Here is a 22,646-nt window from a genome sequence, read left to right on the forward strand (position 1 = left end):
TCATTGCAATTAGCCGTTAAGCTGAAACTATTATGTTCATCACATTCTTGTAGCTATGGTGCTAGCAAAAGTGGTTATCAAGTTTTGAAAGAAGGAAAGTGAACTTATAGCTAATATATTTTATATTTTGTTGTTCCTAAACTTAAACCGGACCTCAAGCTGTATTCATTCCTGAAAAAGAAGGCATTTACAGGTTTTAGGTTTGTATTTTAAGAATGGTAGTGTTAGCTAACCCCATGGAAATGGATATTATAATAGTTGTTGGCACAGTGTACATTTGTTTGTAGTTAACTGTTGAATGGTTGATGTATGTTTTTGGTTGAGAATCGAAGTGCAGTGGCAGGGAGGACCCCATTGATTCCCCCACATGAATTCTTAATGGAAGAGAATGACCATTCAAAGATGCCCTTTTCATCGATTACCAAAACTGCCCTTCTTAAATACAAAACCATTGTTATGTTGTCAATTCCCTCCATTTATAATAAAAAATATAAATATTAAAACTTCAAAATTTCAAGTAATGATAACTCCGTAAAAAAAGTTATATTTGAGATCTTTTCACTTAAGTTTTTGACTGTCTTAGAGCTAATATAGGATCATATAGATACATTTAGGAGCATATAGTTGCATGCGGTGAAATTCTGTTTGCCGTGACATTTTTATTTTGTAATCAGTGCTGCTTTATGGGGAAGGTGTTTTGTTTGATGATGTGCAGGATTTGGGAGCAATGACAAGAAAAAGGGAATTGCCATGACATGATGAGACTACTGAGCAAAATGTGATTGTATCGACAATTCGGACGACATTTCTGGGCAGAAAAAGTCAAAGAAAATATTTTTAGTAAGAGCCAGCTGTCATGGCATAAAAAGTGCTTTATGCAATCAACCATAATAGAGGGGTCAGTTACCATCTTTGCACCGACTCTCACATAAAAGGAATGAACTTTAGGGTGCTAGTGTATTTTTAACACAAAACCCTAGGTTCATTCTCCCCTATAAATAGAAGATGAAGCATGACTTTTTTAGGAGACTTGGAGATTTTTAGACAGCCACCAAGAGCCTAAAAATTCGGAGAAAAAGTTCTCTCTTTTTCCGTCAATCGTTTTTGCCGTGGCATTCTTCCGTTGACTGGCTATAGGGAGTGGCGAACTAGGCGTCCGAGAGGAGCTAGATCGCTGGGACTGTTCGTGGTGGCCGAGGTAAGCTCCGGCAGTGCACGTCGAAGGCTTTTTTTCCTTTTCTTTGTTCTTTGCTCTTTGCTTTCGTTATTTATTATTTGGGTTGTAAGGAACAGATTAACTTGATTTATGCTTGCTTATTTCGAACCCCACTATGAACTAATCCTATTTGGTGGGAGTTTATTTTGGATATTTAACTTTTGCTTTAATGAATGATTGTTTTTCTATGTTATAATCTGTTTTGCTTATGAATTTTAATGCCTTAAGGTTATAGGAGCTATGAGAGTAACCATTCCTTAGGTGATTACTTAGTGTTAGAAAGAATGCCTAAGTAGCATATACTTAGTATTCTAGAGAAACTAGGGAGGAACCACATAAGCAAGGGGTTCTATATAGTAACTAGGCCTAATCCACCTTAGAGTTAAGGCTAGGATTTCATTCGACTAAAAGGAGTTGTGCATGAGCGATAGGTTAGATGTTAATGCTGCCGCAAAAAGGTATTGCCAAGACATATCTTGTTATCTAGACCAATAGGATCCCTGCAGTAGCTAACGCCAATCGATTTTGCCAAGACATCTTCAATCTGTCGAGTCCCTTGACTAGAGATATCATAGGGCACCCTTAGTAAACTCTGTCGAACAGATAAAGCATAGAAGTAAAACCATTCTGAGAAGTGGACTTAGATTTTCCTAGGTAACTCCTATCATTCATTCTCATAGTAGCTTGTCGTGTGAGGAAGTCTAAAGTCCTTATAATCAAATCCAGTATTTACAGTTTATTTTGTCTTTACATTTTTATTTGATTGCAGTACACACAATTCCTTTTGCCACAACATATCCATTTGCTACCACATTATCATCGTTCTATTTCCATACCATCCATTCATTTTGCCATAACATTACCATTTGTATATACACCATCTCTAAATTTACTTAGGTGACAGAGTAAAGTGCCGTGACATACTTATTTGATTTCCCCCAATCCCTGTGGAGAACGATACTCACTCATCACTCTATAACTTGTTCAATTGTGTATACTTGCACACATATCCGCACCATTTATAGTACTCACAAACAGCAGACAAGTTTTTGGATTGGCAACTGGAAGTTAATCTGTTTTGTCATAGCATTATTATTTTACTTGTTTATTTTTTTAGATAGTTTTAATTTTTATTTTCCTTATCTTTTTCAGGTTTTTCACTGTGTATGACCAGAATACATTCGGACGAGCCATTAGAACCAGTTGAACCTGAGATCGAGAGGCTTTTTAGGCAAAGAATACGTGCTCAACGTGCAAATATGTATCAAATCGGAAATCAAGGCATTGGTCATGAGGATGATCAGAATGCCGAGGCAAATCTAAATGCTGAGAATGTAGCCCGACCTCGTTCCATTCGTGATTACTTAAACCCGATCTTAGATGACTTAAATCCTGGAATTATGGCACCAGAAATTCAGGCAGCCCACTTCGAGCTCAAACCTTTCATGTTTAATATACTGAACTTCATAGGGCAATTTGGGGGCATGCCAAATGAAGATGCCAGACAACACATTCGTAACTTCTTGGAGGTGTGCGATTCCTTTCGCCAACAAGGAGTGCACGAAGATGTTTTGAAACTAAAGATATTTCCTTATTCTTTGCGTGACCGAGAAAGGGCTTGGTTGAGTGCCATTCCAGCGGGTTCAATGGAGTCGTGGAATGTTTTGTGCAAAAAAAAAATTACTGCGGTATAATCCTCCGAACATGAACACCCAACTGAGGAACGACATAGCTTCTTTTCGTCAAGCTGATGACGAATCAATGTATAAGTGTTGGGATCGATACAAAGCATTGCTTCGTAAATGTTCAAATCATGGTTTTGAAGATTGGACGCAAGTGGTGATGTTCTACAATGGAGTTAATGCACCCATGAGGATGATGCTAGATGCCTCGACAAATGGGACCTTACTTGACAAATCACCAGCAGAGGCATTTGACATTCTGGATAGGATTGCCACCAATGATTATCAGTTTTCATCCACAAGGCTTGGAGTTGGGCGAAAATCACATGGAGCTTTCGAGCTAGACACTAAGGATTCGGTGTCCGCCCAACTTGCTGTTATCACTAATATGCTGAAGAATTTGCAAAGACCAAGCGAGGTGAGAAAAGTAAAGGCAACCCATTCAACATGTTTATTATGCCACGACAATCACAATGAGAGTGACTGCCCGACCAATCAAGAATCCAGTAATTATGTAGGCAACTTCAATCGAGGTAACAACAACCCCTATTCTAACACATATAATCCTAGATGGCGTCAACATCCAATTTTTTTGTGGGGAAACCAAGGAACCAACAATGCTCATCAACCAGCTCGACAGTAGAATTTCAATGACTCCCAGGGATTTCAATCGACTATGCCATGGCATAATTCCAACAAGGGAGAGCCATCTTCATCTAACACCAGTTCTTTGGAGGCCACAATGCAAGAGTTCATAGCAACAACAAAGACAATGCTGCAAGACCATTTAACCTCCATAAAAAACCAAGGGGCTCTGTTTTAGAGCCACAGTTCGTCGCTGAGGACATTGGAGAATCAGGTTGGTCAAATTACCACGACATTACAAGAACGATAATCAGGACATTTGCCGAGTGACACTGAAGTCACAAAACCTCATGGAAAATAGCATTGTAGTGTGCTAACTCTACGAAGTGGTAAACGAATTAATGTCGAAGACAAGTTTGGGGGAAGATCGAAGGATAATTCACCCCCTGAGACTGTACAAGCTGATCAAGAAGTGCTAGAAGAAGCACCAGAGGAAGATGATAAAGATGAGAGTTTATAAAGTAAAGTGAATGAGGGAGCAAACAAAAATGCCAAGACAAATTCTGTTCCCACCCCGTCAGTACAGGAAGCCAGACCCCCACCTCCTTTTCCGCAAAGACTGAAAAAGCATAACGAGGATATTCAATTCAGAAAATTTGTTGACATTCTGAGTCAACTTCAAATCAATGTTCCTTTTCTAGAGGCTATGGAACAAATGCCTACATATGCTAAGTTCCTCATGGAGATTGTGACCAAGAAAAGAAAGGTTGAGCAGTACGAGACAATTACTATGGCAAAAGAATTTTGCTCATCCTTAAGCAAGCTGCCACCGAAGAGACATGATCCAGGCAGTTTTATCATCCCATGTTCGATAGGAAATAAATTTTTTGGGAAGACACTATGTGACCTTGGCTCAAGCGAGAACTTGATGCCTAAGTAAATTTTCGTGAAGCTTGGGATAGGAAATGCGAGACCCACATCTGTCATCTTGCAATTAGCTGATCGATCACATGTGCGTCCTGAAGGGCGAATTGAAGATGTCATCGTGCGGGTTGATAAGTTCGTTTTTCCTGTTGATTTTCTAATTATGGATTGTGAGGTCGATGCCACAACACCCATCATCTTGGGGAGACCCTTCCTAGTTACCGGGCGTATTCTCATCGACTGCGAGAGGGACGAGCTGACTATGAGAGTGGCCGATCAACATGTCACTGTGAATGTCTTCCGATCCCTCAAGTACATTGATGATTCTGAAGAATGCCAAAGCATTTTAGAAGTGGATACAGTAATCACGAATGAAGCATATCAGTTTTGCCAAGACAATTTCATTTAGCTGGGACCTGATGAGGGGTTTTTCGAAGACTTAAAGGCTGGAGAGCCTAATGATTTTTCTATCGATGAACAACAGGCTAGCTTCCTCAAAGCTAGCCCAGGTACGCATTTTGAACCTTTGAATTTTTAAGAGTTTATTCCTTCTAAGCCCTCATTACAACATGCTCCTACCCTAAAACTTAAGAATTTGCCACAACATCTGAAATATGCCTATCTGGGTAGTAATGAAACTTTGCCTGTGATTATTTCCTCTGCCCTTACTCATAACCAAGAATCTAGTTTGTTAAGTGTTTTGTCACAGCATAAGAAAGCGTTAGCATGGACTATGGCAGATCTTAAGGGAATAAGTCCAACAATCTGCATGCACAAAATCTTGCTGGAAGAATGCCACAGTAAATCCATAGAGCCGCAGCTCAGACTAAACCCAATCATGAAGCAAGTTGTGATGAAGGAGATTCTCAAATGGCTTGACACTGGCGTAATATACCCTATTTCTGATAGTTCTTGGGTGAGTCCTGTCTAATGCGTGCCAAATAAGGGAGACATAACCATGGTGACGAGTGAGGACAATGAGTTGATACCTATACGCACGGTCACCGGGTGGCGGATTTGTATGGATACCGCAAGCTAAACAAGGCCACCAAGAAGGATCATTTCCCTTTGCCGTTCATCGATCAAATGCTAGATCGACTTGCTGGCAAGGCATTTTATTGTTTCTTGGACGGATACTCGGGGTATAATCAAATTGACATCGCACCGGATGACCAAGAGAAGATAACATTCACGTGTCCCTATGGCACGTATGCCTTTCGAAGAATGCTTTTTGAACTCTGTAATGCCCCGACAACTTTTCAGTGCTGCAAGCAAGCCATATTTTCAGACATTGTTGAGGACTTTCTGGAATTTTTATGGATGATTTTTCTGTTTCTGGAGATGATTTTCAAAAATGCCTCAGCAATTTGGCGAAGGTACTGAAGCGATGCGAGGAGACTGATCTCGTGCTGAATTGGGAAAAAAACAACTTCATGGTGACCGAATGTATTGTTCTAGGCCATAAGATTTCTGCAAAGGGTATTGAGGTTGAAAATGCCAAGATCGAGGTGATAGAGAAGCTACCGCCACCAACTTCTGTCAAGGGCATTCGGAGTTTCCTTGGACATACTAGATTTTATAGACGATTCATCAAGAACTTCTCCACAATATCCAAGCCCTTGTGCACATTGCTGCAACAGAACCAACTGTTTGTATTCGATCAGAAATACCATGGCGCATTCAAAGAGCTAAAGTAAAGATTTATCTCTGCATTGATCGTGGTTCCCCCAGATTGGACGACACCGTTCGAACTAATGTGTGATGCAAGTGATTTTGCCGTGAGAGCTGTGCTTGGGCAACGTAGAGTGTATATCCAGATTTCAACCGTACCAGCATCGTATTCTGAACATTTCAACCCCACACAATTACAAAAGTGCACACGTCGCACGACTGCCGCACCACTACAAGCATGAAGTCAAGATACCTTGCATTGCATTGAATTTCATAGCATGTAGTTTAGTTTTTCCTTAGTTTTTATTTAGCATTGAGGACAATTCTTCTCTCAAGTTTGGGGGAGGTAGGGTTCTCAAATCATTTCATGATAGTATTAGTAGAATGACTATGTCATGACATTAGTAAGTGTAGAATTAGTTTTTTGAAGTAAATTAAGGATGCTCGATGACGATGAATTTTTTATGGCTAGGATTGAATGTACATGACTGTTGAGGATAATAGAACCAACTCTAGGACTTTCTTCTTTGAAACCTTTGAATACACGATTGTATGTTTTCCATGCTTAAGGAACTTAGAATTTTTTTATAAGAGTACTCTTGCAGGTCTTGGCATAAACGATGAAACCCCACTTTGTAAAAAAAGAAAGAAAAAAAATGAAGTTGTGAATAAATGCTTCGGCATATCTGTAGAGGGACACTCCGTTATGCCATGGCATTACCTGGAAACTACAAATAAATAAAAGACAACTATGGTATATGAGTGAATGAAAGTAGTCACGGGATAACTCTACCTGACTAGCTCGGGGTGGAAGTTATGCTCCCTTTCACCTGGAGTGTGGGATGGTAGGTGTGATGGGCTTACTCATTTCGTAGCAGGAATGAAAAAAAACCAAAAAAAAAAACAAAAACAATGTGGGAGTAAAAATTGTAAATGTTATGGAAAAACAAGAAAACTTGCGTAGAAAATTTTTAGGTTTGTTAAGCATGGACTTGATACAATCACGCACATACCCACACAAAGAATCTTGCCCTAGGGAACAATACTTGATTTCTCAAACCAGTCTAGCATGTTGAAGCCAAATGTTCTAAGGGCAGATATTCTATCCCATATAACTATTATGCTTCTGAACTTGCCATGGTATTTTTATTTTGCATAATACTATCCATTGCTTGAGGATAAGCAATAGCTTAAGTTTGGGGGTGTGATAACTCCGTAAAAAGGTCATAATTGGGACCTTTTCACTTAAGTTATTGATTATCTTAGAGCTCATATAGGATCATATAGATGCATTTAGGAGCATAGAGTTTCATGTGGTGAAATTCTGTTTGCCGTGGTATTTTTATTTTGTAATCAGTGATGCTTTATGGGAAAGGTGTTTTGTTTGATGATGTGCAGGATTTGGGAGCAATGATAAGAAAAAGGGAATTTCCATGACATGATGAGACTACTGAGCAAAATGTGATTGCCACGACAATTCGGATGGCATTTCTGGGAAGAAAAAGTCAAAGAAAATATTTTTAGAAAGAGTCAGCTGTCATGGCATAAAAAGTGCTTTCTGCAATCAGCCATAATGGAGGAGCCAATTAACATCTTTTCACCGACTCTCACATAAAAGGAATGAACTTTAGGGTGTTAGTGTAATTTTAACACAAAACCCTAGGTTCATTCTCCCCTATAAATAGAAGATGAAGCCTGGCTTTTTTAGGAGACTTGGAGAATTTTAGACAGCCGCCAAGAGCCTAAAAATTCGGAGAAAAAGTTCTCTCTTTTTCCGTCAATCGTTTTTGCCATGGCATTCCTCCGTTGACTGGCTATAGGGAGTGGCGAACTAGGCGTCCGAGAGGAGCTAGATCGATGGGACTGTTCGTGGTGGCCGAGGGAAGCTCCGGCAGTGCACGTTGAAGGCTTTTCCTCCTTCCCTTTGCTCTTTGCTTTCGTTATTTATTATTTGGGTTGTAAGGAACAAATTAACTTGCTTTGTGCTTGCTTATTACGAATCCCACCATGAACTAATCCTATTTGGTGAGAATTTATTTTGGATATTTAAGTTTTGCTTTAATGAATGATTGTTTTTCTATGTTTTAATCTGTTTTGCTTATGAATTTTAATGCCTTAAGGTTGTAGGAGCTATGAAAGTAGCCATTCCTTAGGTGATTACTTAGTGTTCGAGAGAATGCCTAAGTAGCATATCCTTAGTATTCGAGAGAAACTAGGGAGGAACCACATAAGCAAGGGGTTCTAGATAGTAACTAGGCCTAATCCACCTTAGAGATAAGGCTAGGATTTCATTCGACTAAAAGGAGTTGTGCATGAGCGATATGTTAAATGTTAATGCTGCCGCAAAAAGGTATTGCCAAAACATATCCTGTTATCTAGACCAATAGGATCTCTGCAGTAGCTAACGTCAATCGGTTTTGCCAAGGCATCTTCAATATGTCGAGTCCCTTGACTAGAGATAGCATAGGGCACCCTTAGTAAACTCTATCGGGCAGATAAAGCATAGAAGTAAAACCATTCTGAGAAGTGGACTTAGATTTTCCTAGGTAACTCCTATCATTCATTCCCATAGTAGCTTGTCGTGTGAGGAAGTCTAAAGTCCTTATAATCAAATCCAGTATTTACAGTTTATTTTGCCTTTACATTTTTATTTGATTGCAGTACACACAATTCCTTTTGCCACAACATATCCATTTGCTACCACATTGTCATCGTTCCATTTCCATACCATCCATTCATTTTGCCACAACATTACCATTTGTATATATACCATCTCTAACTTTACTTAGATGACAGAGTAAAGTGTCGTGACAAACTTATTTGATTTCCCCCAATCCCTGTGGAGAACAATACTCACTCATCACTTTATTACTTGTTCGATTGTGTATACTTGCACACATATCCACACCATTTATAGTACTCACAAACAGTGGACAGGTATACATACATACAAGAAGATTATATTTACAACAATAACATACCTAACACAAAAAAAATCGTATCAGACTAAAGTTTGTTGTTGTTCTCAGAGTTTTTCACCTATTTCTCCATCTTTATACATTTGCACATGTGGGGAAAATACACAGATCTCCGGCAGAACAATAATGGAATAATTAATGTTCACCGTCTACTTCCTTTGTGGGTGATCCCCTTTTTGCTAAAGTCTTCAATAGACCTCTAATAATCTTCCCAAACCTCATCATGTTCAAGATGCCTAATGCGGATCGTACGCCGAAAACCAAGATGTACCCGAAGGTATGCATCTTCATCACCTACTGACTCGATCCAAGTTAGAACAGATATTCATATGTTCACTTTAATATAAAGTTAGTGCAACAAAGATTGTTTGGTTTAATTGTAATTTTTTCTTTAGTATTCTTAGCAACAATTAGATATTGAAAATACCTGATCATAATGCAAGTACACATGGTAGAACATGTAGCCAAACAACAGAACTCTTTCAATCTGCGATCCATAACTTTCTTCAGCTTTGTTTAAAGGTTCAAGGACCTTATGGAAAATGAACAGGAACTCCAGGCAGCTTGTTTTTTTATGGCCATCCTATTTCCTATTTTATGACACAGGTTCTTGTGCGGTGAAATTTAACAATGCGTGTTACATTTTTATAATGAAAAACTTAGAAAAGTTGAGCTCACCAGCCAGCCAATAAAGATGACGATACCATTAATGAGATAAGCAATGGAATTCTTCATACCAGCTGTATCAAGGTACCTTCAATCACAGAACTCATTTGATGATTTACGATCAAAGTTTCTACAAACAAACCTAATCACGTTCAACTTGCCATCTCAGATGGATCTCTGGGGTTGTCACCTCAGATATAAGAACCATGTATGTATACAGGTGGGCTTCTCCGGTAAACATTGAATATGCCACTGCAATTCCAGAAAGGATATGATGGATAACCTAGCAATCAGATGATAGTATTGCGTTAATCATCCATTATCATTCCATATATATACCTCATGAACATACGGTTAACGGTTTTATAAGATTCAACCTATTCAAAATACGTCGAAGATACTCTGAAAATTAACTGAACTGAATCCTCTGACCTAGAAGCATAACAACACTATGCTTGCATACTTTATGTTGCAATTTAGTTATGAACCAAATGAGTTTATCATAAACCTGAATGGTGTAAGGAAAGAACTGACTATTTGAAGATACACTTTAAAAGGGTGTTGCATATTGTCCTTCAATCTTTTTTTAGGGACAGTAGGAACTTGAACTGTTACTATTGTTCCTTACAACAGTGAAAAGACGGACAAATAAATGAGGTGTATACCAGAGTGCTTTCCTAGTAGAGAATACACTTACATATTCTATTCCACCTAAAGAGGGATACTGCCATAAAGTTATAGCAAGATCCGAAAAGAAGTACCAAGAGAAACCTTTACAATATAACAAATGTTTATACCAAAATTTGGTATTCGAAATCAAGTAGTCGAAGAAGATGCTAACAACTACAAAGGACGTTATGCATCCTCAAAATCATTATACTATTAGCAGTTTGTTCTTAAGCAATAACCTTAATCCAAAAGAAGAAAATGATTAAAAGAAACTTGTTCAAATAAAGTTAAGCTTTTCTAAGCCTAATGAATGTGCTGAAAATGCAGAGTCATTAGAAAAGTGCATGCGTAGTTCACACTTCACAGTCGATGATATATCTCAGCAGATAAATTATCCACTAGATACATGGTTGAACCACTTGAATATCTTATAAGAAGGTTAAAACTTACCCCTAAACCAAAAGTAGACAGTGTTGAGCTTCTGAAGACAATAAGACCCAAAAGCTTTGGGTCAGAAAAGAGGTCCGACAAGAAAACGAAGTACAACGACAAAGTAGAAATGAAAATGGCATGAGTCGTAGAGTGCCACTGCCAAAAATATGTTAATAACAAATGAGGGAATGAGCATGATAACTGTAGCAAAAAAAACCCAGAGCATGCACTACACTAACCGATTGTTCCAATCTACTCGTTGAATTTTAGTAATACTAGGGTAAGTCTTGATGTAAAAGCTGCTGATTAAGTCGGTCAGATCATAGACCTGTGAAAACGTAAGTTTAATAAAGGAGTCCAGAGGAAAAGAAACCATGTAGCAATATCAAATTAGATACAAGTTAATTTAAAGTATGTGGAATTTATTCCTGGAAGCTTCATTAATGTGTATAAGGAAGCTCCTGACTAACGATTCAATGATCCAGAATTCAGAAGTTAAACATATTTACTAGGGGAAAATATCGGCATACCAGTTTGGAAGCAAGCATGCCACTGAGGATGGAAGTATAAGGAACGAAAGGATCAGCCAATAAGTAATTCTTCACCAACATGTGAGCCTGATCTTTGTAGGACTTCATTGCCATGGTAATCTGTTTAGGCACTGCTTTCATATTACAATCTCAAAATCACCATAGTAGAAAGTGTACCTTCTCTTAGTTTTGTGCCTCCTCCATTCATCAATCTATAACAAATACAAAAATGGCAGTCAGGAGGATAAAAAACTGCAATTCTTCTTCCATCATGTCAGTTTAAGAATATTAGATACCGATAACCATCCTATTCCAAGAAATATCAGATAAAAAAAAATTCTGAATCTAAAGACAACTTCAATTCAATCAAATAAATAAATATTTGCATTTCAGAAAAGCAAATGTAAATCCAGTGGAAAGGGCATTAAAATTAAATCTGTGTGAAAAGCACCTCAAAGGCAATCAAAGGTAATACAATAGAAGCTGAGAAATGAGATAACTGTGGTTACCATAAGCAATGGTCAACATATTTGAAGAAGCAACCGTGCATTTAAAACAAAATGCAGGTGGGTGTTTAAAGGGGAATAAAAACCAAGGCCAATCAATGCAATGCCTGAGACCCAGAACGGGGCATGATAAAATGGCAAATAAAATTGTAAAAATAACAAATCAATGCAAAAAAAAAATGGCCATGAGAAACTAAAGGTAGCTTTTCAATGAATGCAAAAAGGGAACAAGAAAGGCTCAAATTCATAATTAAGATAAAAAAAAAGGAAAGGAAATCAAATCCTATATATCATCATTTGGATACCAAGAAACAAAATAAAACTCAATAAGGGGGATTCGGGCCTTAAGGGTGTGTTTGGATGGGGTTGAGATTACCGGGGAAATTTTTTTTCCGGAATGTGATTCTCGGTTTGAATTGTAAAGATTCTCAACCCCGATAATAAGTTATTTTCAACAGTGACATTTCTAGAGTTTATTACTGGGAATGTGATTCCCCCAATCCCTTAGGCATTTGTCATTTCCCGACGTTTTGAATTAAAATGTCCTTAAAATAATTTTTTTTTTCAAAAATATCCCTCTTCAGTCGTTGAATAAAAAAATTCTACGAATGTTAAATTGTAAATTTATCCTTAAACTATTTTAGATTTACAAAAAAAAATCCATAATTAGAAATTTATGTGAAATTAAGTAGTTAAAATAAAATTAAACCCTTTCATTAAATCTATTTATCTTTTAAATTTTGTAAAAAAAATATATAAATTTTTTGAATTTGAATTTTTTTAAAGAAAATATATAAATTAAAAAAATAAAATTGTATATTTTCTATGATCTTTTATACAAATTTTTTCATTTGAATATTTAGAATTCAACTTGTTAAAAAAACAAATATATAATAAGGACAATTCGGTAAAATATACATTCCAATAATCTTTTATTCCTTTAACCAAACACTGTAATCTTATATTCATGCTAAACGAACCAAACGCAACAATACAACATTCCCGATAATGTGTTAGGTAATGTTATATTCCGGTAATCCTATTCTCGAAGATAATGCTACATTCCATGAACCAAACTCACTCTAAAGTTTAATCAAGGTGGGAATTGTACTTTGAATCTCCAACTCCACCAAAGTCGATAAATGAAAAAAAAAATCAAAGAAAGTGGATTTCTGGAGACTTGGTGGTGATGGGATTGAAAGGAGAAATTATTGGTGTGTTAGATTATCCTTGAAAGCTTGAGGTAGATGAGAATGGGATAAAAGTATGGTAAACGTGTGACACTTGTTCTTCTTTTTTGGGATTTCGTTGCAATTCTAATTTTTTGGTCTCATAAATTTATGATTTCATGTTGGTTCATAAGCATGGTGATAAAATTAGGCAGTGGCTGTCCCTCTTGATGCATCCAAATTAAGTATAAATTACAAATAAATCAATCATTTTAGTCCCCAACCAATTTGTAAGGCAGCTGGGCAAAGACAGATGAAATTTGGACTGTGCGATACCATGGGTTTTGTCAGAAATGTCTTCTTTAATGAAAATATTATCAATAATTAAATTGAATTAATAATGATCATAAACACATTTTAATTAATAAATATGATATTTATTATAACTCGATTTAATTATTTAGTTTAATTATAATCTAAAATTGGTTAAAATATTTAAATTAAAGTTTATAATTGACTGAGATCCAAATTGTTTTAAAATAAAAGAACAATTAAATAAACAAAGAATCATATAAATGGGAGAGATTAAATTGAAAAGAAAATGATTTTAGACATAATTATTCTATAACTATCTAAAAATGTATTGATCAAATTTGATTAAAAGTTAGACTCAGAATAAACGAGGAATTGAATAAATAAGTAAATCAATGACTAAATGATAAAATAATCAAATTGAATTTTAGCCACACCTACATCATATTTAATTTAAATCAAAATTACGAGTGTGACTGCGTAAGTGTGAGTACTTGATATCTTATTTAGATTGAGACAATGAAAGTAAGTGTGAGTATTAAATATATATATATATATATATATATATATTTGTCAACAACAATAATCATTTGTGGATAACTTAGTTTTATGTGCGATAATTTATCCGATAAACTCGGTTAATGGCTAATTAAGCATATAATCAATAATATGGTGGTAATTAAGCCTATTTGTGTTTGTGTCTCTGAAAACATGGTAACCGGTTCAGAGGTATGACCTAAATCATATGTTTTGATGTGTAGGTTAAAAATATGTTAAATACTTTAGACATTTGGTATCACGTTTATAACATTTCATGTCATCATAATAATATATCTAATTCTAATTAAGATGTTTAAATCATAAAATTTATTTTTAATATAATATTTAAATTATTTAAAATTATTTCCAAAATAGAAACATGATTGATTACTGTAACATGTCAATGCTTTACAATAATTAATAAATAAATAAATAATTTTATGTAACTTAATTATAGTCATACGACCTTAATTTTAAATAGATATATAAATTTTATATAAAATGATAAAATTTAATTAAAAAAATAAGATGGAAAACAGCCAAATTTAAAAGAAATAGACGGGGATATGACAAGAGGACGAGAGAGATTATTGTGCAATATTGTTTAGTTCTATATTTACTCAATATCATTATACGAATATAAATTAATGATTGAAATTAAAATTTTATATATTTATATTATTTATAAAGATATTCTTGTTTTTAACAGTATATTTTAGTCACCTATTTATATTAATCTAATAATATTAAATTAATGTGAAACTAGAGAATTGTACACAATATAATTGGTGAAATCCCTATGTATATTAATAACTTTTTTATACAAAAATTGAATAAAAATTATTTTACATAGTCTGTTTATTTTGATTTCACATGTCTTACTTAAGGTTTAAGATTGTAGAGTTTAAAATTTAAGATTTAAGCATTTTATAGTTTAGAATTTAGGGTTTTAGATAATAGAGTTTAGAGTTTAGAATTTTAGAATGTATGATTTTTTATTGTAAACTTAAAATTTAAATCTTTATTATTTATCATTTTAAATTTAAGATTTAAAATTAAAATAAACAGATCATATAAAATAAATTTTAAACGATATATATCACATAATAACCCATATATTAAAATTACAAAACGCTAAATATGACTCTAGAAAAATATCATCCCACAATCCTATAGCTTAGATAGCTATGCCATAGAACACATACTCATCATTGTTTTATTCACAGTGGCATCTTTTTAAAAAAGTTATTCATGTACAGGTACGTGTGAATATAATTTAAAATATATAAAACTAAAATTAATGTCAGGCACATACGGGTGCTATGTACAAATGCAATATTTTAACAAGTTGTAGAGATAGACAAAATAATTTTTCTTCAAAGTTGTATATATAGACAAATGAAGTACTTTTAACTTATACTCGAAGGTTTAATTATATACATTGGTTAATAATATAGTTCAATAATTATTGATTAATGTTCAAACAATAATAATATTTAATTGATTCCCATTTTGTTTCAATATCGTTTGGACAAACAGTGTAGTTGATAGACAACGCAATCCATAAAAAGATCCGGTCCATTGTCGTGTGAATCATTTTCCCTTCACAAAGTTGATAGGTCGCTATCCGACGGTCCAGAATTTTCGATATTTCCATATTTACACCGTAGTTCGTCAAGAACCTAAAAAAAATTAAAACATTTTTTTTTTCTATAATGCTGGTCCTTCCCACGAACAAATACACCTGGCCGACACGTATTCACCCCGTCATCTAATCCCATCTATCGCTTGTATTTCCACTTAAGTTGAAAGCGATCCATGCGTGTGTTTCCTTTGCTCATGAAATTCACGTCTGGCCTTAAAATTAACATTCTACCTTTTAAGGCGTGTGACTATAGTGATGTATTCTACCTTTTAGTACATTTTAATTTTGTGCACTCGTTTATACCTCGTCCTTGACTAGAACAACTGCTAATCTTTCTCACAGGCTGTTCTGTGCAGCTGACAAAACCCCAAGCATTGTTTTACTAATAAACCAAGTTGATTTGCATGAGAATCTTGAAACATCATATTGTTCTATTTTCCACAAATTGGGTGATTAACAAAGTGGGGTCGATATTTTACACGAGCAGATCACATGTTAACCATTCCCAAAATATGCTGTTTTCTTGTTTCGATGCTATTTAACCCCATCTTAAACAATTTGATTTAATCAGATTCAGACAGCTGATGAAAACGTCCTTTTCTTCACCGATAGTTCATTTTTAATTCATCTCAAACCCGGTTCACAATTATCGAACCCCTTCTGGCGGGAAGTTAACTGCTTTTTAACTGGATTAAACCGGTCTGGTGCCGCCTCAGTTTTTTTAACCGTCTGAAAGGGACAAAATCACCACCCGCAAAATCTTCTTGTCTTAATTTTCTTTGTTTTTTGTGCAATTTATAGATTTTGCTGTTTCTTTCTTCTATGGCTGTCCTTTCGTTATCTTCTTTTCTTTTTTTGGTCTGTCAGTGGAGCTTTGTAGATTGATCTCCATTAACCTTTGCTTCTTCAAGAATAAGCTTAGAACATCTTTCAAAAAATGGATTCCTCTTTGCAAAAACTGCTTAAAGAAGAAGGGTTTGAGAGAGGGAAGAAAATCAGGCTTAAAAATCGAAGCGGTGCAAACCCAGATGAGTCTATAGCACTGCCTATATACATCTGCCATGATAGGAAAAGCTTGGAAAGTTCGAAGCACAAGGCCAAGGATACCATTACCCGAAACGAGACCTCGGTGTTTTCGTCTAGAAGGGTATCGAATTCGGATAGACCGAAACCCAAGCCATTGATAAACGATGGTGGTAGTGGTGCTCCAAGGAGAGATGAGCCTGCAATCGATGAAGTCGCCATTAGAGCAGTGATATCAATTCTCGGTGGCTACACCGGTAGGTACATTAAAGACGAGAGTTTCCGGGAACTGATCAAAGAAAAATACAACTCTTGCTTAGCAAGGAGAAAAACCGGCTCCGATGATGAGATTTTTGAGAATCTGAAACTTGGTATTGAGAGCATCGACGACTTGGTACAAAATCCGTGTAACAAAAAGGAACTTAGAGTGAAATCGTTGAGGAATTCGATTGAGCTTTTGAGCATTGTTTCTTCCTTGAATTCTAAGAAATCGAGGAATGGTTCAACTGGCGGTGTTCCCAATTCTCATCTCTCTGCATGTGCTCAGCTGTACTTATCTATAGTTTACAAGCTGGAGAAGAATCATAGGATTTCCTCCAGGCATTTGCTTCAAGTTTTTGTTGATTCGGCTTTCCTAGCGAGAACCCACCTGCTTCCTGATCTATGGGAGCATTTGTTCCTTCCCCATCTTCTTCACCTTAAGGTTTGGTACCACAAAGAACTTGAACTTCTCTCTAACTTTGATCATGACGAGAAAGAGAAGAGAATGAAGGCCTTATGTAAGCTCTACAATGACCAAATGGACATGGGAACAGCCAAGTTCGCTATGTACTATAAGGAGTGGCTTAAATTTGGGGCTTTAGCCCCAGCTGTTCCTCCGGTGCCTTTGCCACCAAATCCCTGTTCCGGATCATCAAGAAGGCGATCATCTGATTCTTTTGTTTCACGTTCTTCAATCAACAAAACTTGTAAGTTAGTTTAGAAATTTTAACCAATCATGAAGTTAATCATAATTAATTATGTTGATCTTCTAACTTGTGTTCTTGATTGCCTAAATGTTTGAAAGGTATCGAACTGTGTTTGGCACGACACATGAGTTGGAATCAAAGGTCAGAGCATCAATCGACATATGTCACCTTGAGGCAGAAGAAAATGAATGCACCGATGAAGAAGACTACAATGGTTGCAATTATGTTCATGTGGGTAAATTCTGTCTCTTTTGAAAACTACGGTTCCATTTTTTCAAGATACCGTTAGCTTGGAGAGTATCATTTATGTTTCTGAACTTGACAGAACTTGACGAAGACACGTAGAAGTTCATCAAGCCAGATTCCTCGAACTCCGAAAACTGAAGTATGGCCAGACACACATAATCAGATCATTTCCGGCTGTTTTCCTGCCAGAGCGTACCAAGAGCTCGGTAAATGGTAAAAATGTTGTCACACATAATTCAATGAGAAGGAAGGAAAATGTTCATCTTCTCTCAAGTGATCTAAGTAAATCCATTGCTACTATTTGCTCCTCGCATAGTCTAACTGAGTGCGAAATCGCGATCCGAGAATGACCAAAGCATGGTTGGAGTCACATGGTGATCCTGCCATAGAAGCTGCAGTAGCAAAGGCTCCTGTTGTCGAGGGAATCCTCGAGGTTTTGTTTGCTTCAACTGAGGATGAAATTAGAATTAGCAATATCGATTTTAGCAGAAATTTGTATCTGGAATGAGGTGAATAGGCAGATAATACTTAACTCAGATCCACAGCTTGAGATCTTCTTAAGACTGTTGAGAAATAGTAGTCTATTTTTAAAAGCTGCCGTTCTACTTTACTTGTTAAAGCCAAAGGCAAAACAGATGATATCGACGGAGTGGGTTCCGCTAGTTCTTCGAGTTTTAGAGTTCGGAGAGCAGTTGCAGACTCTATTTACAGTAAGATGTAGTCCCCAAGTGGCAGCATTTTACTTCCTAGACCAACTATTAACAGATTTTAATGAAGATAGGAGCTTAGAGAATGCGAGTCAAGTAGTTTCTCTTGGGGGATTGAGCCTTCTAATAAGAAATGTTGAGATTGGAGATGTTCCTGAGAGGCACAAAGCTGCCATGATCATATCCTGCTGCATTCGAGCCGATGGGAGTTGTCGAAACTACTTAGCTGATAAATTGAACAAGGCATCTCTAATAGAACTTATTGTTGGGAACCGTAAGGATTCTAATGGATCTGTTATTGCCTTACTAACTGAGCTGCTCTGCCTGAACAGGTACCGAATCTTTTATGATTTACCATGACTTTTCTAACAAGTTGTAGTGGTTCAAAGACATATCCTAATGACCTAAGTTATCTTAGCAGAAGAAAACAAATAACCAAATTCTTAAATGATCTGCTGAATGGATGGGGTGGCTTGAATACCATGCACATCTTATTGGCATATCTGCAGAAGTCTCGACCCGAAGAACGCCCCTTGGTTGCAGTCATCTTATTACAGCTTGACATTCTGGTACTTTAAATTTCATTGCTATTTCACAGACTTATATAGCAAAAGGCCCAAGATGCATGCGCTCATGCTTTTCAAATACCGAAATAAATAACATTCATCATATATTTCATTTTCTTTAGCTTATTAAAAAATAACGCCTTTTATACCAAAAAAAGTATCAAATATGCAATAATTTGATTCAGAAATCATGGATTAGTCTTTTTACAGGGAGATCCTTTGAGGCTCAGTGTTTACAGAGAAGAAGCAGTTGAGGCCATTGTAGATGCTTTAGATTGTGAGAAGTGTAACGAAAAGACTCAAGAACAATCAGCCAGAGCTCTTATGATATTGGGAGGCTGTTTTTCTTACAATGGAGAGGCAACAACAGAAACTGGCTTTTGGAACAAGCAGGCTTTAATGAAAACTTAGGGGGCTCATTTCACACAAAGGAAACAGTTGATGGTATCTTGGTAAGCTTGTGAATTGTGATATTTTATTTTTCAAACTTAAGGGCAGACACTGACAATGTTTGTTCCCTAACTATAATCACCAGCATGAAGAGAAGGAAGCAATAGAAAGTTGGCAGAGAAGAGCAGCAATTGCTTTGCTAACCAGTGGCAACAAGAGATTCTTGGTCGCTCTTTCAAATTCTATGGCCAAGGGCATTCCTAGATTAGCTCGATCAAGCCTCTTAACTGTTGCCTGGATGAGCAACTTTCTTCATTTAGTTCCAGATAAAGATTTTCAGTCCATGGCATGCTCAGTACTTGTGCCTCAGTTACTTGAATCCTCAAATTACAACAGAGCGGTTGAGGAAACGGTGCTTGTTTCTTTCTCATTGCAGCAGCTCATAAAAAATTCAGGTACTGACATTTTCAAAGCTAGTCCCTCGTCAGAATTTCTTATTCTTTACTGAATGCTATAGTTCATATAAACTCCAATGAAACAATTCATTATCTATAAATATTATATGCAGGCAGAAAATGGGGATTTCAATACATTTCCTATCTGTTTAATTTTTATTGTTACTGAGCCTCCTACTCAGCATTTCAATCTTTTAATTTTGATAGAATACGTCTCTATCATTTCATCATTGGGTGCGGCATAGATAAATTATCTTGGCAATCATAGTCCACAAGGATGGTTCATGAGCTTCTTCTGACTCTCACCGAGCACTGCAAGGAAGCGGTAGCCTGAGCCAGAAGCAGAGGAGAACTGGCCAGACCAATTAAAGCAATGCAGGAACTCATCTGATATATTGATTCTAAAGGGTTGACTATCATAGGATTTTGTTACCACCTGACATAAGTGATCATGTATTCATGTAGTTCTTTCAAATTCCATTTCATCTTTTGAGAGTTCCTGTAAATGATGTAACATATGGCACATTTGATGTTTAAAATATAGTGATTTAGAGAGATGAGAAATATCCAATCAACAAGATTTCCCCCAAATAATGAATGGATCACTGCATCATTTTTTTTCCCTTATGGAAGACGTTGATTCAAATGTTAAGGACAATAAGAGCTTAAATGGATATAATAATTTACCGGCTAAATTTGAACCAGACATTAATGTTTGGTTTGGTCTGTTTTTTCCATTGTACTTTTAAGATTTCAATTGAACAACAACGGTAAAAACCACTGAATTATATGATTCCCTAAGACAAAGGACATGTACCATGTGAGTTTTCATTTTTGTTCAGACATTCGTTGTTGGAGCTTAGGATTTAGGGGTACTTCCCCTACTTTCACAAACGTACATCAGTTGTCACCATCCTATTTCCATGGAAGGTCACAAGTCTTGTCTGATTAGCTAAGAAATGACACGATGATTCCAACGTCCAGCTGTTTCACCTCAAAAGCTTCTTTGTTATCTAAAATTCCTCACCAAAAAAATAAAGAATCCCTTCCTCTGTCATGACACGCGGATGGCAGTCAGTGGATGTTTGAATTCCCTTGACAACACATAAATCCAACAACATGAGTTTGTGGCGGTGTCCTCTAGTGGTAAAAAAAATGGGCAGGCTTTCCCAGTGAATAATACAATGGCATCAACAACAGCAACTAGAACAAACCCTGTCCCATCTAATTTCTGGTTCTTTTCCGCACCTCTGCCTGCCGAGTTGGCCCCAACCTCACATGTCTGACTCCCCGAATAATTTCTGATTCAAACTCAAAGGTATCCTAGTGACGGGCCACATGCAAAGGTTAGAAAGGCAGTCGAATGAATAGTTTCAGTTCCAAGTTCAACCACCAATTCCAAGTACATGAATCTTAGCTCAGACCAACTCAGCAATGGGTTTGATTATATTAGTTTCAATATTATAACTTTCCCATTGGATTTGAAAGGACAAGAGGCAGATAAAAGTTTTAACCGTTAATTAAATCAGAAGGTTTTCATATCATTTATTGCAAAGTAGTGCACATGTAATTGATGAAGCAAAACTGATGAGTCTCGTTAGCTTCTTCCTATCAACATTCCTGAGTTTTCCACCATCAATGTTGCCATCCCTATATAAACCTCAACAATTCACGGTCTTTTCCATATGTATAAACAATCTATTTCCGGACAATAACCTATTGAAATCTCTCAGAAATGGGTTCCACGTGCAGGGTCTTCTTTTATGCATTTGTGTTTGCAATGAGCATGTTTTTGATGGCTGAGGCAAGGCCATTAGACCTACCCAAGACAGCAACAAGCGACCTGCTGGCTCGGTTGAAGTTGGATGAGGAATCAGCCGACTGCTGGGGCTCATTGATTCAGCTTCAATCATGCACCGGAGAGCTTATTATCTTCTTCATGAATGGTGAGACCGAAATTGGACAAAACTGTTGCCATGCAATTCGTACCGTAAGCCATCAATGCTGGCCCAACTTGATCGATGCACTAGGCTTTACAACAGAAGAGACCCACGCTCTTGAAGGCTACTGCGACCATGAAGATGATCAATCAAAGCCATCGGTCGCTGTTACTAATGATGTTGGTTCCTCGAAATTACTTAATCGCTAAGCTCATCAATCATCTGTTATATAATAATGAAATAACTTTCTTAATGAAAAAGCATGCTTTGGATATGATGGAACTTCATTGCATATTTGTTTCGAATTGTTTGCATTTAAAATTCTAATGATAAAAAAAAATATAAAACTGAAAACTATCAGTACCAATCCGATTGAAATTTAGTGCAGTTCTTTTGTCCAATAATTTAAATATATACTTTATATAATTATAATTATAATTATAATAATGATTAAATATTAATATAAAACCAATTGTTTTATTTTTTTAAAAATAAAAAGAAGGTAAAGAATGGGCCGGACTTGAGTCTAGAACATCAGCCACACCTGAAAATGATAAAAATGAATGGACGAGGATGCCCCGTTGACTGCAATGTTCCGACTTTTACAACATAGGCATGTGATTTTGCTCCTCGTAATAAGCTGTGGATTGGCATGAACTCAGGTGAGAATGGCGAAACCTGGTGAAGTAAAAGGTGGTATTGAATTCCATGTGTTGAATAGTAAGCGTATTGACCTACATGTCGTCCTCTCCGAAGCACCATTCCTCACTTTGAGCAACAACTAACACATAAAATGGAAGAATCTGCCAGCGTTTTCAATTTGATG

At 36.3% G+C, this 22,646-nt stretch overlaps 4 protein-coding genes across 5 annotated transcripts; 3 read left to right on the plus strand and 1 right to left on the minus strand.

Annotated features, from left to right (window-relative positions):
• Positions 1-9,110: 9,110 nt before the first annotated feature.
• On the minus strand, positions 9,111-11,945 carry LOC120190056 (TLC domain-containing protein 4-like). Its single transcript, XM_039193184.1, has 9 exons — positions 11,863-11,945; positions 11,354-11,565; positions 11,059-11,151; positions 10,838-10,979; positions 10,420-10,493; positions 9,884-10,005; positions 9,735-9,810; positions 9,484-9,543; positions 9,111-9,350 (listed from the first exon to the last, which is right to left on the minus strand). The coding sequence occupies exons 2-9, from the start codon at positions 11,492-11,494 to the stop codon at positions 9,192-9,194; spliced, it is 867 nt and encodes a 288-aa protein (XP_039049115.1). The 5' UTR covers positions 11,495-11,565; positions 11,863-11,945; the 3' UTR covers positions 9,111-9,191.
• Positions 11,946-16,335: 4,390 nt separating this feature from the next.
• On the plus strand, positions 16,336-17,911 carry LOC120190301 (putative E3 ubiquitin-protein ligase LIN). Its single transcript, XM_039193394.1, has 3 exons — positions 16,336-17,516; positions 17,615-17,747; positions 17,842-17,911. The coding sequence occupies exons 1-3, from the start codon at positions 16,463-16,465 to the stop codon at positions 17,846-17,848; spliced, it is 1,194 nt and encodes a 397-aa protein (XP_039049325.1). The 5' UTR covers positions 16,336-16,462; the 3' UTR covers positions 17,849-17,911.
• A 74-nt stretch (positions 17,912-17,985) lies between these two features.
• On the plus strand, positions 17,986-20,496 carry LOC120190304 (putative E3 ubiquitin-protein ligase LIN-2). 2 transcript variants are annotated; one of them, XM_039193398.1, is made up of 5 exons: positions 17,986-18,801; positions 18,891-19,038; positions 19,235-19,487; positions 19,571-19,880; positions 20,088-20,496. In XM_039193398.1, the coding sequence occupies exons 1-3, from the start codon at positions 18,218-18,220 to the stop codon at positions 19,256-19,258; spliced, it is 756 nt and encodes a 251-aa protein (XP_039049329.1). In that variant the 5' UTR covers positions 17,986-18,217; the 3' UTR covers positions 19,259-19,487; positions 19,571-19,880; positions 20,088-20,496. The 2 variants fall into 2 exon arrangements, with proteins under 2 accessions (XP_039049329.1, XP_039049328.1); XM_039193397.1 differs by having other exon boundaries at positions 19,246-19,487; positions 20,088-20,492.
• Positions 20,497-21,505: 1,009 nt separating this feature from the next.
• On the plus strand, positions 21,506-22,100 carry LOC120190306 (egg cell-secreted protein 1.1-like). The gene has a single exon (XM_039193399.1). It carries the CDS (start codon positions 21,616-21,618, stop codon positions 22,027-22,029), a length of 414 nt encoding a protein of 137 aa, XP_039049330.1. The 5' UTR covers positions 21,506-21,615; the 3' UTR covers positions 22,030-22,100.
• The last annotated feature ends 546 nt before the right edge of the window (positions 22,101-22,646 follow it).

This window comes from Hibiscus syriacus, unplaced genomic scaffold (assembly GCF_006381635.1).
Source record: "Hibiscus syriacus cultivar Baekdansim isolate YM2019G1 unplaced genomic scaffold, ASM638163v2 tig00116962_pilon, whole genome shotgun sequence".
Taxonomy (NCBI): Eukaryota; Viridiplantae; Streptophyta; class Magnoliopsida; order Malvales; family Malvaceae; genus Hibiscus; species Hibiscus syriacus.

Coding starts and splice junctions, on each gene's coding strand:
- LOC120190304 (XM_039193397.1), top strand. CDS start 18,218: ATGAAATTAGAATTAGCAATATCGATTTTAGCAGAAATTTGTATCTGG. Junction 18,802..18,890: donor GAGCTGCTCTGCCTGAACAG/GTACCGAATCTT, acceptor TTATCTTAGCAG/AAGAAAACAAATAACCAAAT. Junction 19,039..19,245: donor TATTACAGCTTGACATTCTG/GTACTTTAAATT, acceptor GTCTTTTTACAG/GGAGATCCTTTGAGGCTCAG.
- LOC120190301 (XM_039193394.1), top strand. CDS start 16,463: ATGGATTCCTCTTTGCAAAAACTGCTTAAAGAAGAAGGGTTTGAGAGA. Junction 17,517..17,614: donor TTCTTCAATCAACAAAACTT/GTAAGTTAGTTT, acceptor AATGTTTGAAAG/GTATCGAACTGTGTTTGGCA.
- LOC120190306 (XM_039193399.1), top strand. CDS start 21,616: ATGGGTTCCACGTGCAGGGTCTTCTTTTATGCATTTGTGTTTGCAATG.
- LOC120190056 (XM_039193184.1), bottom strand. CDS start 11,494: ATGAAAGCAGTGCCTAAACAGATTACCATGGCAATGAAGTCCTACAAA. Junction 10,494..10,837: donor TACTTTTGGTTTAGGGGTAA/GTTTTAACCTTC, acceptor TATATTGTAAAG/GTTTCTCTTGGTACTTCTTT. Junction 9,544..9,734: donor TCATCTTTATTGGCTGGCTG/GTGAGCTCAACT, acceptor TATGGATCGCAG/ATTGAAAGAGTTCTGTTGTT.